This window comes from Monopterus albus, unplaced genomic scaffold, assembly GCF_001952655.1.
Source record: "Monopterus albus unplaced genomic scaffold, M_albus_1.0 scaffold98.1, whole genome shotgun sequence".
NCBI classification, from domain to species: domain Eukaryota; kingdom Metazoa; phylum Chordata; class Actinopteri; order Synbranchiformes; family Synbranchidae; genus Monopterus; species Monopterus albus.
The window spans coordinates 2,804,982-2,821,123 of NW_018127978.1; the positions used below are offsets into that span (position 1 = coordinate 2,804,982).

The 16,142-nt window shown below is 39.2% G+C and overlaps 1 protein-coding gene across 10 annotated transcripts in view; it reads right to left on the reverse strand.

The window, feature by feature from the left end:
* Nucleotides 1-1,259: 1,259 nt before the first annotated feature.
* The window catches only part of LOC109965292 (6-phosphofructo-2-kinase/fructose-2,6-bisphosphatase), a 39,507-nt gene continuing 24,624 nt past the window's right edge, over nucleotides 1,260-16,142 (reverse strand). For 4 of the 10 annotated variants that reach the window (XM_020609180.1, XM_020609177.1, XM_020609181.1 and 1 more), the window contains 11 exons: nucleotides 14,362-14,458; nucleotides 14,140-14,206; nucleotides 13,873-13,947; nucleotides 13,728-13,784; nucleotides 10,618-10,739; nucleotides 6,384-6,591; nucleotides 6,154-6,300; nucleotides 5,451-5,555; nucleotides 4,904-5,033; nucleotides 2,597-2,659; nucleotides 1,260-2,453 (listed from right to left, as the gene is read on the reverse strand). In XM_020609180.1, the coding sequence (XP_020464836.1) occupies nucleotides 2,311-2,453; nucleotides 2,597-2,659; nucleotides 4,904-5,033; nucleotides 5,451-5,555; nucleotides 6,154-6,300; nucleotides 6,384-6,591; nucleotides 10,618-10,739; nucleotides 13,728-13,784; nucleotides 13,873-13,947; nucleotides 14,140-14,206; nucleotides 14,362-14,458 (1,214 nt within the window). In that variant the 3' untranslated portion in view covers nucleotides 1,260-2,310. The remainder of the gene's footprint in view (nucleotides 2,454-2,596; nucleotides 2,660-4,903; nucleotides 5,034-5,450; nucleotides 5,556-6,153; nucleotides 6,301-6,383; nucleotides 6,592-10,617; nucleotides 10,740-13,727; nucleotides 13,785-13,872; nucleotides 13,948-14,139; nucleotides 14,207-14,361; nucleotides 14,459-16,142) is intronic. The other 6 variants (XM_020609178.1, XM_020609185.1, XM_020609183.1 and 3 more) reach the window with 5 other exon arrangements.

The following is a 16,142-nucleotide window of genomic DNA, read 5'->3' on the forward strand; positions in this document are numbered from 1 at the left end:
CCGAGCGCCGCAGATGGCTGCCTCGGTTCTGTACCGGAAACAAATTCCTTGTGTGTAACATACTTGGCCAATAAAGGTGATTATCCTTATCCTAAAAAAGGCAAACTCCATCCCCTTAATCATGACAACATCCTATGGAGAGCATCTTAACATACTGCATCACTGTCTGGTATGGAAACTGTACCTCCGCTGACCAGGAGCCTCTGCAGAGGGTAGCGAGAGCAGCAGAGAAGATCATAGGCATCTCTCTATTGTTGACATCTACACCAACGGGTGTGTCAGAAAGTCCATTAACATAATAAGCTTTCATACCAAAGTTAGCATCATCGCAACTACCAAAACCACTTCCACCCAAAAACCAGTCAGCATTGTCATTTGGATACTCGTATTATATATATTATAGATTCAAAGGGACTCAAACCTACAGGGCAGTTCAAGTTTAAATAGTGTCATGATCTCTGGTTCCTCCTCCGGTAACCAGCTCTTATTTTTTCCTGACACTTCCTGTTTCACCCTACTCTCACTCCAGGTCACTTTACTTCATCACACCAAATATCTTCACCTGTGGAAACTGAACACACCTGTGTATGTCCTGTTATAAGCAGCTCCATCCCTCAGAGGAGCTACTAGGTTGTCCTGACTGTACGTTTGACACTCCAGCCAGCTTGAATCTGTGGTATCTTTGTGAAACCTGACTCCCCGGGTTCCCTGCTACTCCGTTGCTACTAAGATTCCCGCATGCCTGAGATCAGATGCTGATCTGTCCCTTTCCTCTCTGCTCATTGTGTTGTTAATAAAGACTCTTACTCACTACCTGTAATACTGGCCATTTAATTGGGTTCACTTATATTTTAGCAGAGTATTTTCCACACCGCCCTGACAAATAGTTTGATAATTTGGAAAGTTCTGTTATGTGTGTTCATACTGCAGGTAAGATGAGAAGATCAATACTACTCATGTCTGTACTTCATATATCAAATGACAGCCAGCAAATGCTTAGCTTATCTTAGCATAAAGACTGGAAAGTAAATCTAGGCATGGACTTTTTTGGTGAAAGGCTTTTAAGAGACTTCTGTGACTTGCATGTTGATTCTGTTATGATGTACCTCTGAATCTGGAGACTAAGAAAAAATGGCTAAAATATCATGGCAATTCAAGTTGAGACCTGACTGTACTGGCAGTCTGAATGATTTTACATTTTTTAATGCTTTAGTAAAGCTATGTCAGAGGAAGTGGGCTGAAGAAGCAAAGAAAGAGAGGAACAACACACAAATTCCTATATTCAAGATTATCCAAACAGTGATACTGGCCCATTTTGGCCGGTATAACACAATAGTAAGTAATTTTTTTCATAGAATAAGCAATCTTGTCCTCATATCATAGGCATTTGGCCTGAGTTCTGTATTACTAAGTGCATATACAGTATAAGACATAGGCTGCCATAGGAGAAATGTCTGCTTTTGGTTATTAAAGTACAACAGTAACCACAATAACAATTATCACCATGATTACTTAAATTAAAAAAAAGGTTGCTTTCCATGAGGGTGGAAGGACAAGTTTCCTCAAACATTTTCTCCTCTAGATGTGGTCTGGGACTGTCTCCAATGCCTCCGCTGAGTGCCTGTCCACTTCCACATTCTGTGAAAGAAAGATTCATCCAATCTATCTGATATCAGTGTGTATTCATGATTGTATCTGGAGAAACTAATTGAATACAGACTCCGGTAGTGTACTTTTATGGGGTGTTTGTCCACTCACTTTTCACTTGTATTTTTGTCCTTCATGCCCGCTTTTGTGGTTTCATGACTGTCAAGATGTTATCAAGTAGATCAATGAAGAGTTCATAAAACATTTGCTACACCCCATATGCATCTTTTTTTTGTCTGTGTCTTTAGAGCTGGTCTCTATTTCCAGCAAATTTAGTCAAGTTTGCATTTGACAAAGGCTACAAGCCAAAACACACTGGTCTTAACATTAATGGTGCTCTGTATGTCGCTTTTTCTGGACTTATTGCCTTACAAATTTGCATTTGTGCCATTACTTTTTGAGGTGGCTGGATGTTTCCTTACTTTTATCTACTTTTCTGCTCACTTGCTGATTAGTTTTCACAAACTCACAGCATATGGGGAGTATTCCAGAAACCAGGTTAAGTGAAAACATGTAGTTTGTTCACCCTGAATTGAGGGAAATGGCAGGTTTTCAGCTCCAGAAATGAAGATCACTTTAACTCTAGGTCAGTTGACACAGTAACTGGAGGATGCCATGGCTGTACACAACCTTACAGGAAACTCTGCAGACCCTACCAGGGACTCAAAAAACTACCTGCTTTCCTATACTGTACATGTTTTTGTAAAAAAAAATACAAATAAAAATACAAAGTGAGCCTACCACTGGTTTGTCTCTGTGTGTGTTGACAGCTTCGATGTTAAGGAAGACAGACTCCACTTTGCAACCTGTGAGAAAAAGACAAGCAGCATTTTAGGAAATCATGGTGCTATTGAAAGATGAAGAAATTAAAGGAAGAAACTGTGGCAACCCATGATGAAACAAAAGGGGTGCTGTCATTGTGTGAAAACATATGTTAACAGGTACTAACCATAGGCGACTGGGGTGAGTTTCAGAACCGTGTGGAGAGGACACCTCAGGTAGGGCAGCTCATCTGACAGAGAGAGAGAAAGTCATATTTATTTAATCATAAAATGACCTAGATCAGACTCTTAGGTTCTTCTTTAGTAGTTCATTATCACAGATCATCCTGTTAAAAAAAAAAGGCCTTTGAGAAGCCAAACTGTGGGTGTATCTTTGAAGGTGTTTGGGCCTCTATTCTTTTGTAAATGGAATTCAGTTAGGCATGAATTGGAGCGGACATTTTGGTATGCGTGCAAAAGCCAGGCTATATTTGATTTGGTATCTCGTCAGTTGAATCACTAAATAAACAAATGAAAGTTGTGACCCCAGAACAAGTCAGTGTATACAGAAAAGGGACAAAAAAAGAAAATAAAAGACAAAGGCTGCTATATCAGCACCATATGGGAATCTTTGAATGTGGCACATACTGTACATGGCTTAGCCACAGCAGTAAGCTGTATGGCTGCTCAGTTAGGACAGTTATCATAATTACAATTCTTTTGGTCAATAGTGAGATCACTAGTATTTAAAACAATTATTGCCTTTGGAAACATTGGGCATTTATTGAACTTCTTAAAAAATAACTTGTCTTTATACCAGTGCTTTTTCTTGACCTTGACGCTACTTTTATAATCCTTATGTGTATGGTTCTAATGCTTTGTTGCCTTTATGTACATTTTTATTTTAAGACTAAGTGTTCTTTGTTACTACATACTTACGTACACCCCTGGGGGGCGCCTGTGCTGATTGTGGGTGCTGGATGTGGTTTTCCCCAGCCGCACTTGCTGCTTTCTGTCTGTCAGAAAGCTGGTGATCCACTGACAGGTGGGGGCAGGCACAGTGAGCTGTTGACTGCTTTGTCCACTGACCTGTTTGCCCAGTAGGCAAACTGCAGGCAGTGCAGCAGGGGGTCTATGATGTCCTTCAGATGGGCCAACACCAGTCTTTCAAAGGACTTCATACAGAGTCCTGTCTCCACTTCTGTAAGCCTCCTCTTTGGCACGACGAAGCTGCTTGAGTCTTATTGTGAACCAGGGCTTGTTGTTGTGGTATGTGTAGAAGGATTTGTTGGGCACGCACACATTTTTACAAAAGCTGATGTAAGATGTCACAGCTCCCCAACGTGATGCTGCCACCCCCATGTTTCATGGTTGGGATGGTGTTCTTCGGCATTCAGGCCTCCCCCTTTTTCCTCCAGACATAATGATGGTCATTATGGCCAAACAGTTACATTTTTGTTTCATCAGACAAGAGGACATTTGTCCAAAACGTCAGATATTTGTCTCCATTTGCAGCTGCAAACTGTAGTCTGCCTTTTTTTATGGCGTCTTCTTTCTGAGCAGCCTTTCAGGTTATGTCAGTATAGGACTCATTTTAAGTGGATACAGAAACTTTGGTACCTGTTTCCTCCAGTGTCTTGACAAGGTCTTTTGCAGTCATTCTGGGACTGACTGTTTGGACCAAAGTACATTCATCTCTAGGAGACAGAATGCATCTGCTTCCTGAGCGGTATGATGGCTGCATTGTTCCAAGATGTTTATACTTGCATAGTATTGCTTGTACAGAGGAACATGGTACCTTCAGGTGTTCGGAAATTGTTCCTACGGTAAAGCAGGCTTGTGGAGGTCCAAAGTTTTTTTTTCTGAGGTGTTTGCTGATTTCTTTTGAGTTTCTTATGATGTCAAACAAAGAGATACTGAGTTTGATGATAGGCCTTAAAATACATCCACAGGTGCACCTCTTATTGACCCAAATGATGTCAGTTAGCCAATCAGAAGCTTCTAAATCCATGACATTGTTTTGTGGAATTTTTGGAGCTGTTTAAGTGAGTGTATGTAAAATTGTGACCCACTGGAATTATGATTTAGTGAATTCTAAGTAAAATAATTTATCTGTAAATAACTGGTGGGAAATTACTTGGGTCACACATAAAGTACATGTCCTAACCAACTTGCCAAAACAAAAGTTTGTTAACATGACGTTTGTGGAGTGGCTAAAAAAATCTGTTTTAATGACCTCAGCCTAAGTGTATGTAAACCTCTGACTTCAACTGTACATTTGGTGCTCTTTTGAGTATATGGAGCAGCAGGACAATATGTGTGGGATTGAGTCAAAATAAACTAGTGTGTGTTCGTGGTAATGAAGGAAATTTCTGGATATTAATGGAATACTTATTTGTAGGAGTATTAGTCAAGCCAAACCCACAAGTTCCATGTGGGTTGTGCTCTTTTTATGGGATTGATTGACAGATCACCACCAGACTCCAGGCCCTCACCAGCACTTTTGTCCAGGAAGTATGCCAACAGACACCGCATAACAGCCTGATGACAGATGACTAAAACGTTCTCCTGCCTCTCCAGTTCCATAATGACTGGCTCCAGGCGCTGGACAAGGTCCTCGTATGACTGGTGCACAGACATGAGATCGACAAATATAGTATGATAAACTGTCCAAAAATTAATGTGATTGTACTCAAAATAGTTACAATTAGCTTGTGAAAGCATATAAACCAATTTATTTCCTTCTTGTTTCCTGTAATTTAAATATTAGTGTCAATGCTCCATCATTTTAGTAATAATGGAAGAAGCAAAGCAAAACAAGGCAAAACAAAAACCAGTTGAGCTAGTCCTGCTAAAAGGTACATAGCCTAGCTTAACAGAAAAACTGTAACAGCTGTTTCATCCTGTGAACCTAAAGGATTCAAATGATTTGGATTAAGCTATCTTTAAATTGTATTAATATATTTCAAAGCATTAAATTATAGATTAATTTATTAAAACAGTTTATTAATTTGAGTGGAAAAACTCTTAGCAATTACTTACCTCTCCTTTTGGGTAGCGGTAGCAATACTTGTCTTGATCCCTTAGTGCAAACTCCTCTGGGTTATTCTGCTGAATCTCCTCATATGTCATCTCCTCACAAACCCCCTAAGGTAGCAAACACAGAAGCACAAAGAGGGCCCAAAACACAACTTTTTTTCCTCTGACCTACCATTTTCTCACAGAAGCACAGTGTATTCACAAAATCTGAAACAGTTTCTAATAATTACAGTATCTTACAATTATGAAATAATATGCAGTATCTTATTGGTGCAGAAATTTGCTTGAGAACCATCAGGTTATTAAGATTTCTTCAGTATCAGAGTAAATTGGCAACAGCCATCAGTACATCCTATGGTACATAGTGAAAATTAAATTTTAATAACTAATTTGGTGTATTTAATTTTCCAAAATGTAAACAAATACAGTATGTGCTAAAAATTATATCCAACTGTATAACTCATCGCAACATAATACTTCCTATTTCTTGTAAAAGTTTATCATTAATTGTAGAGTATCTTTTCCTCATAATTATGAGTTCTTGATCTCGTAATTAGGAGCTCTTTTCTCATAATTAACCATAGTAGCGTGCAAATATCCATAAAATTATGCAAAATATGAAGAGTAAATAACAAAAAATAAATCTGACATGTTTGTATGTGTCCAACATACAGCATGAAAATGCTGTGAATGCACAAACACTCACAGCATCAATCTCATTGAGGGCCTTCCACTGTTCATACTGGACTCCCAGTGCCTCTGCAGTCTGGATGGTCCTTTTCATGTGGCTCGTCCACACCTTCAGGTCACTGATACACTGCCCACGCATGTACACACTTAGAGCGCTGGCAAACTAACAGGCATATAGATGGGACATAAGAATAGAAAGAGAATCTATGATATGTGATATTCAGTCACAAAACAAAGACCCCTAACCTTTGCTCCACGAGATGAAAGCCCAGCGTCTCCCCCGATACGACCCACAAGATTGAGTTCGCTCTCTCCGTGCCGACATAGGTAGATAGATCTTGGCGTGACATGAATGTTAATGAGGTAGTAGACTATCCTGCTCTGAATGTGGTCCTGGACCCGATTCACCAGGTATCGGCTGCCAACATTGAAGATCTTAATGTAAGATAAGTTCCTGCATTAAGACAAGAAGAGGACAGAAAATCTTCATTTTATAACAACAGAATTGCAATACATAGTAAGTGCAAAATCCCAAATTTATTTTCTTCCAATATCTCTCAAATTCAAAGGAATTGATATCATAAGCCCGGTATTATTATATGTTTTCCTTATTTCAACAAATCTAATGAAAAGAGCAAAACCTGCACTGCACCAGTTAGTTGTGTTAATGTGTCTTTATACTTTCTGCCTTCTATACTCTGTTGATGGCTCTCAGCTTATTATTTCCTACTGAAGACAAATCTTTAAAAATCATAAACACAAGTCTTTTCCTAAAACAGCTGGATATATATTTGTTCAGGGAAAGAATGTCAGGTAAGAACTAGCCTCTGTTACCCAAGTTGTTCCTAAGGAGTCAGTTTTGGGTCAACTTCTATTTATATATTTCCTTCCCCTTGAAAATATTCTCCAACATTATGAAAAATACTTTTATTGTGATGCTGATGACACCCAACTTAAACAGTACTTTTCTTTAGCCCACACATTAACATCTCTCTTACTATCACTATGTACACAGTATATCCAGACTACATTCTGTCCTCTCATATCATAGCACTCAGGTTCTTATACATATAACATCTTGGTTTGATTATTACAATGCCATCCTCTCTGATATTTCCAGTAAACATTTCCATTGGCTCCAAATCATCCAAAACTGTGAATCAAACTGCCATTAAAACATCATTTTAAAATACTGATTGGAAACAATCCCTTCTCATTCCTTAAGATTCTCCTCTGCCACTCTGCTGCCTGTCCTTGTTTTTAGAACAGCACCACAGGTGCCAGGGCCTTCACCAGGACTGGAAATCACTATGCTACATATTCACGAGCTGGACTCTATTGTGCTGTTCAAAACACAGCTCAAGGCACAACTGTTTAAATTAGTATATTTATCATAACACAACTGTAATCTATTCATCCTCGTTTTTTAACTTTGCTATTCTTTGCTATTTTGTATTGCTGCGTGCTTTAATTATTCGTTGTTTCTGTTTCTTCTTTTTGCATAGTGCCAACAAATGTAACTTATTATTATTATTATTATTATTATTGAGGACACTGAAGAAGAACCACCTGTCTTCAGCCACCCTGGTGAACTTCTACTGCTGTGCCATTGAGAGCATCCTGACGAGCTGTATCACAGTCTGGTATGGAAACTGCTCCGTCTCTGACCACAAGGTGCTGCAGCGGGTGGTGAAAACTGCCCAATGCATCACAGGGAATCCACTTCCAGCTACTGAGGGTGTCCACAGGGAACGCTGTCTTGGACGTGCTGGCAGCATTCTCAAGGACTCCTCTCACCCTGTTCACAAACTGTGTGACCTCCTACCCTCTGGGAGGGGCTTCAGGAGCCTCTGGACCAAAACCAGTAGACTCAGGAACAGCTTCTTCCCCACAGCTGTCTCCTTACTGAACTCTGTCCCCCGTTGACCTCCACTGCCTTCTTCTATACCACTGCACACACCTCACCCCTTCTCATCTCCCATCCTCCTGGGACTAATGCAATACGCTTCTGTTACCAAATACTGAAGTGATCTGTTACTTTGCACATACTCACAGAATACTGCATATTTATCTTTGCACTATTTACATCCATTGAACAGTTAACTCATGTAACTTATTATCTTCTTAATCTGCACTATTTCATTCCATTTCATCCCATTGCACTAGTGTTTTATAAACTTAATGTACTTTATCCATTACTTGTAATTTAAATCCATAAAGTCTGTTGTATATTGTACATTACCTTACATATCTTACTGTAAATATCAGTTGTACATATCTATCGGTAAATTAGTACTGACTGTACATACTGTAGATACTGTACATACTGCGCACTCTGCACTGTTGTTATTGCACTTCTGGTTAGATGCTAAACTGTATTTCATTGCCTTGTACTTGTACATGTGTAATGACAATAAAGTTGACTCTAATCTAATTATTATTATTATTATCTTTAAAAGCCTGGACTTCCAAAACTTGTAGTAGCCTTTCAAGACTGGGACAAAAGTTTTGCAGCAAATAAAAAGTTCTGATTCCAATTCTGATTCTGAATTTAGCATTCATGATCATGTATTTTGCATAATATTTACTTTCTTATAATCTATGCGCTTTACATATTTACTCCAGTATAATCCTTTTTGAGTACTTTAAAAGGCCTGTGTTTTACAATATAGGGAAAGCTTGTTCACCTAAAGTTCACTCTGCAATGTGATTTGTGGATCATTATGCTTTTGACTTTTATTGATAAGTGTATTTTCTTGCTAATTCATATAGTGGTAAACATAGATGATAGTTTAGAATAATCATAGCAGTGTTTTCATTGATGGTTTATGAAATCATTTGTGATTTATATTATGTTTTCAGTTCATGTTTATGCTTATGATTTCAAAAGTGATGGGGTTAAAAGTAATTAGTCTCTTACAGCCTGCAGTTAACCAGTTCCATCCTGTTCAAACTCAAAATGTAGATAAAGGCCAGGCAGTGACTGAATAGCACAATCATATATATACATATACTGCATGACTGTATAAGCCTACATAAGAAATGTTGCAACCTTCCAACAAAGGAAAACTCACTCAACACATGGTATGACCATCAAATGAAAACTCAAACAATGCATGCTATAACCTTAAAAGAAGTTGCTCTATGGATGGAGGACTATCAAAAGTATCCCTTTACACTACAAGGACTGAACTTACAACATTTAGACATAATAGGGAGCATACAGTAAGATGACTCAAGATGACACTGCGGTTGGCAGCCTCAGTGGTGTGCTCTCATGGGCTTTTGTTGTTTTTGTTGGTTTTCTGTAACCAGATGAGCTCTTGAACATCCAACAGCTCCAACATTCTGTTCTCCTGTTTTGAAGGACAGGAAAACTTATTTGGAAATTTTAGTTAGTGGAGCAGCTGCCATCTTTGGAGCCTGGAGAAGATGCCAAAGGAGGAAGTATGAGGATGCCCTGGTAAACTTATGTCAGCTAGCTTACCAAACACCACTCCTGGCTATAAATCTAGCGAATCTCCACTCAACAAAATGAACAAACTACTTCTTGTCAATTAGACTAATTCTGACTTCTCATGTTCTGCGGCTTTATGCTTCATCAAGATGTGGCTCAGTGACTCGACCCCAGACAGGATACTAGATCCACAGAGCGAAGAGCACAAAGGAGTTATCTGGGAAGATGAGAGAAAGTGTAATTTGCTCTTACATAAACAAAAGTTGGTGTAAGGATACCACAGTGTTAGAGAGAACTTGTAATATGGACTTTGAATCATTATTCATTAACTGCAAACCTTTTATTCACTGAGGGAGTTCTCCTCATTTATCCTGGTCGGTATTTACGTACATTCCATGTCAAGCTTGTGCTAAAAATGCACTGCATCTCCTAGCCAACTGGATAATGTGCATGGAACAGAAACAGCCAGATACCCTACTCATTGTCTTAGGGGATTTTAACAGAGCAAATCACACCCACAAATTGCTCAAATACAGACAGCATGTCAGTTGTCCCACCAGGGACAGAAACACACTGGACCACTGCTACACTGTAATTAAGGATGCCTATCGCTCTGTTCCCCAGGTCGCTCTCAGTGATGGGCATTCTTACTCTGGGCATTCTGGTCTGAGCAGCTGGGCATGCCTTTGGCGCAGCTGTAGCACATTTTCCTCATCAGCCTGAGAGTATTTAGCCTAGGCTGACTCTCTTCCATGTTGCCACTCAGTTCAATGAACAACCTATTACGTACTTCAGCAATGTTCAACCAGCTGGACACACATCTCCTCAGCTATGCTACCCCAGATTTTATTGCAGTTAATGAAAAGCCAATAAAATAAAGGTCTGATAAGACAAACATCCAGCCTACTGCATGAAATGCTTGCATTGACACTAGATGCAAATTGTGAGGTGGGAATCCAATGGATGTCCACTGTGAGTGTAAATAGGAATATTGAGCTGGTTTTGCACTGCAGATGTGATTACCTGTCCTTGTTGTCGTCCAGTGGGACGTAGGTCAATTTGTAACAGTCTATCCTCTTGAGGAAGTCGGCCACAGCCTCCTCTTTGTCACAGTTTGCATAGTCCGGACTGCTCAGCTTCACTTGCTATTTTGAAAAAGAGAGAGTCTGAAGGGCTGAAAGTGAGACAAAACTATAATACACAAACTTACAATGACTTGCCTCTATTCACTGTTAATGTCAGTTTGTCAGTTCTGAATTAGCTTATTCACTTAACTTCTCAGTTCATGAGTCTACAGCACTGTATGCAAGTCATGGTACATGGTTGCATGGGGCATGTTTTCCATGTTAGGACACCACAGAGGAAGCCACTGTGTCATCACTGCACACCTGAAGTTTGCCAAAGACCATCTTGACACTCTATAACACTACTGGGAAAGTGTTTACTAGGCTGATGAAACACTGGGAAGAACACGTGTACGGTGTAAACAGTGCACTGCATACCAACATGAAAACATCATCCAGCAGTGAAGTACAGTGGAGGGAGCACTATGATTTGGGGCTGCTTTGCTGCCTCTGAGTCTGGGGAGCTTGTTAATCACTGAGGGGTAAATGAAATCCCAAGCTGATCAGGGTATCTTCTAGGATAATATCAGAGTAGTTGTTTACCAGCTGAAACTCAGTAGAGGTTTCATGATGCAGCAGGACAATGATCGGAAACACTTACGTAAATCTAATACAGAATTACTTTAGACAAAGAAAATCCAACTTTTAGAATGGTTCAATCAGAGCCCAGGGCTTAACTCAACAGAGATGCTGTGGAATGAGCTCAGAGAAGCTTTCACACCAAACATTCAAAGAATAGGCTATGTCTGCGTTGAAGTACTTCTGTGATGAACTATGTCCTAATATTCCTTCTGAATGTTTTGCAGGTCTGATCCACAGCTACAGGAACTCATTGTTTGAGGTTGCTGCTGCCAAAGGAGCTTCAGTTATTCAATCCATTGGTTCACTTACTTTTTTCACCAGTACTGTGAATGTTTAACTGTTCAATAAAGACACAAACAATTACTGAGTGTTACTAGCTTAAGCTTTGTCTAGACTTGTTACTATAGTGCAGTACAGATGAAGTTTTATGACCAGTTAATGCAAAAAAACAGGTCATTACAAAAGATGGACAATTTTTTGTACAATCATAACTGATGATATTAGTAATTAGTCAAGAGCCACAGTCGACATGTTTCCCTTCACTGATTAGTGGAGTATGCCGCATGACACATTTAATTTTACACACACACACACATAGTGACCTAACAACTGGGCCCAAACATGTCCACCAGGACAATAGGTGTCGGTCCACAGGTGAGGTTTCAAAGACAGGTAACGACGCTCACTGATAATGGGCTATAACGACTCAGTTGTTAGAGGACATGTTGCTACTCACTTTGGGAATGACGCCCTTCAACTGGTACGTGAGTACAAGAAAACAGTCAGGAAACTGGCTGACTAGAGAAACGTCTTCTACCTAAAACCAAGTACAGATTTTTTTTTCTATGTTTTGTCAGCGTACTATGACCTGGACAACTGAGAATTTGCATGGACATCATTGTTATTGTTAAATTTTTTTCTCTCTCCTTTGACCTTTCTTGCCTTTCATAGACTGCATAAGTTGGAAATACCCACACTTCACACCCTCACACACTAGAATCTCACACACTCTACATCTCTTTGTAATGTCATGTATCTGCTGTCTTATTTTTCATGTCTGGATCTGTCTTGTTAATGTATTACTTTGTTTCAATAAAAAAACAACAACAACAAAAAAACCAATTACTTCATTTAAATCATCATGTCTCTTAGACCCCATCCCGATTAGGATGCTCAAAGACATCTTATCCCTAATCAACATGTCCATATTAGATCTGATTAACCTCTCTCTATTAACAGATTATGTTCCACAGGCTTTTAAAGTTGCAGTAATTAAACCTCTACTCAAAAAGCCTACTCTTATTGTAACCACTTGCGCAAGAATGATTTGTTTGTTGTTGAGGATTTTCAGTCTGGTTTTAGAGTCCATCATAGTACAAAAACTGCACTGGTGAAAGTCACCAACAATCCCCTCCTAGCCTCAGACAAAGGACTTGTCTCCATACTTGTCCACCTCAATCTCAGTGCTGCTTTTGACACCACTGATCACAGCATCTTACTACAGAGACTTGAACATGTTAGTGAGATTAAAGGAACAGCACTGAGTTCAAATCTTATAAGAAAGATTCAAATTTGTTCATGTTAATGATAAATCTTCCACACAGACTGAAGTTAGTCACAGCGTTCCACAGGGTTCTGTATTAGGTCCAATTCTCTTCACTTTATACATGCTCCCTTTATGCAATATTATCAGGAAACACAGCATAGATTTCCATTGCTACGCAGATGATACTCAGTTATATTTATGTATGAACCCAGACAAATCAGACCAGTTGGTCAAACTTCAAGCATGTCTTAAAGACATAAAGGTCTGGATGACTTGTGACAAAACTGAACTTATTGCATTCTTCTATGCTCCTCTCTCTCTCCATGCACCTATATGCCACCATTACATGTCACTAACTTTGTCACCTGTCACATGTCACATGTCACCTGACCAGTGTTTGATTGTTTGTTGTGTCTTATTGCTTTTCTTTGTTCTCTTTTTCCTCTATCCACCCATCCCAACCGATCGAGGCAGAAGGCCACCCACCAAGAGCTGGGGTCTGTTGGAGGTTTCTTCCGTTTAAGGGAGTTTTTCCTCCTCACTGTCAGCAAGTGCTGCTCAAGGGGGATCTGTTGGGTTTTTCCTCTATAATAATTATTATAGTAAGGTCTAGACCTTACTTTGAAAAGTGTTTTGTGATGACGTTTGTTGTGATTTGGTGCTATACAAATAAAATTGAATTGAATCTTTGAATGTCATACCAATTCTCACCAAGACAAATGATCGGTCTGTATGTGACTGCTGCTCTGATGAGGGACTGCTTACTTCAGTTCTTTACACCAATAACAAATTAGAAACACACTGGGTCTTGGCTCAAAGCATGGATTTGCACTGATTTTGGAACTACAGCTTCCTGCATAAATGTGTACAAACACACTTACTTTAATATTCTCAGCGATGATTTCTGGATCATCACATATTGACTCCACAAAGAAAACCTGAACAGTTGACAAAAATAAATTATAGCAGAATTTGGAACCATATTTATTTTCCAGTTTCCATATGTAACACAAACAAAAAACAAACCTTGTAACCATTTTCTTTGGCAAAGCTGAGAATGAGCTCTCTGCGCTCTGGGGTGGTGTTGGTGGCATCAAAAACCTTATGGGGACAAACAAGATCAGTGACAAATTATTTTTGGACTAAATGATAAATACACCAAGCCTTTTTGGTCACTGGACCTCAAAATCCATTTCACATTGTTCTCAAGCTGTCACTTGATACATTATTATTATAAAAGTATTGGTTATAGGTGCTTTAAGGATTACATCAATTATGTTAGATTCCACTTACCACAACCTGACCCTGCTCTCTAGTGAAATAGTCACAAACATCTTTCAGGGCAGCAATGGCACATGCCCTGTACATGGAAACACAGTTTGATCTAGTTTATAGTTACATAGTCACGCACTGACACTTTCATATCAGTTTTATCCATATTTAACTGGGTTATATTCCAAGGAAATGAGACACACACTGGTTGCAGTGACAGTCTGTGAAGCTGAAGGTTCATACTTGCGTATCTTCATGGCCTCGGTGTTGTCAGGTCTAAAGAACTCGTAGCTGCTGTACGAACATGTTGCATCTCTCCTGTACTGCCCAACATTGAACACTGTAGAAAAAGAGAGAAATTATGTTATAGACGCCCCTACTGTGGCCATACTTCATTTAATTAATTTAGGCTTGTTAGTAAGTTATATAAAACATCAAATAGCAACTACAGATTGATACACTGGTGTTATGATGCCAGAACAATGTTTTAGTAAGATGCAAATAAAATCAGAAGAACTTCAGGTATAGCCATAAAGTGTATGTTTGATGATGACGAACTATTAATACCCTGGAAGGTACAACAGAGCAGCTTCAACCACATTCATCTCAGCACCACAGGAAATACAAACTTTGTTGTAATAAAGAAAATACTTTAAATTGAAAAAGTATAAAATGTTGTCAATCACAAAATACAAAATACTGCAAAAGAGTGCACAGTATTGTACTGAAATATAGTGAGTACTGTAGGCTTATGAATAGTTGCAGTATGAGAGATGGTCAGTTTATCTAACTATGGCTTGGCCACTGCCATTAACTCTTGTGTTAGAAATTAGTAAATCAGTTAGATCATTCTTAAACCTTAATGTGTTGAATCTTGTGTTAGTAATGCAATTTAGTAAGAATTAAAGTCTGCTCTAGTCTGCTCTGTTTCAAGGTTAGCAGTGAGCTATGACACCAATTGTTTTCCTGAATTAATCCTGTGTTAGAATATTATGTCTGAATGAATGTTTTAGTTACGCACCACGTGACAACACACACACATTGAAATTCTTCATTTTGTTATGGCCAGCGGCTTCATGCAGCTGGAACTCCAGATAAGAGATGGAGTATGTGGACTGACTCCATTTCGTGATGTTTTGCATTCTTTCTATATAAGGGGGTGGCCCAAAACTTATAAATGTATTAGGCTCTGTGTTTCTGGGATCTCCTTTTTCCAGCAGCTTGTCGGGAGGAGGGAGCCACCCGGGTTGTGTTTTGTAATTTTTTACTTGTGGTTTAAAATAAATCAGCACTAAATGAAGAAAGACAAACTCCTTCGTTAATCAAATCTGTCCAATAAAAGAACTGGGCAATTACACTTGTGTCTTTGAATCAATTTTTTTATTCTTTACACCATCATGTCAGTGCAAATTCTCAGTCATCCAGGTCGTAGTATGCTGAACTTAAAAAACTTAGAAGAAGGTATCTGGATGTAGCTTTAGGTAGAAGACGTTTCACCTCTCATCTGTTAGGTAATTTCTTAGTCAGATAGATATTTGTTAGACATCTATTGTATTAGCAAATGTTTAGTGGAGACAGGCTGTCTATGCTCAGGCTGGTAAATGCTTAGTTCATTGTCATGAGTTCTGCAGGCTGCATCTAGGCCAAGGTCAACTAGATTGCAGAGTCTGCAGGCAGGATGAATATTGCTAGTAGCATGCTATGCTCAGCCGTAATCTTAATTATAATATCTTCCGAGGCTTACTGTTCGGACATGTCTCTGAATGTCCTGTATGTTTTTAGATACACACCACTAATCAACAGCCACACACTTTAATTTTCTCCATGTTTTGACTACTGCTATGGTCAGCTGCCAAGCTGGCATATCAGGTGACGTCACGGTTTGACGTTGCCTGTGTAGGATGGGGCTAGCCCAACCAAGTGATTAAATTGTATAGGCTATTAGGTTCGGGGCTTTTTTCATCTTCCGGGCTCCCTGGACGTGTGATGTTAATTTTGCCTGTGATCCTTTGAATAAACCAGCA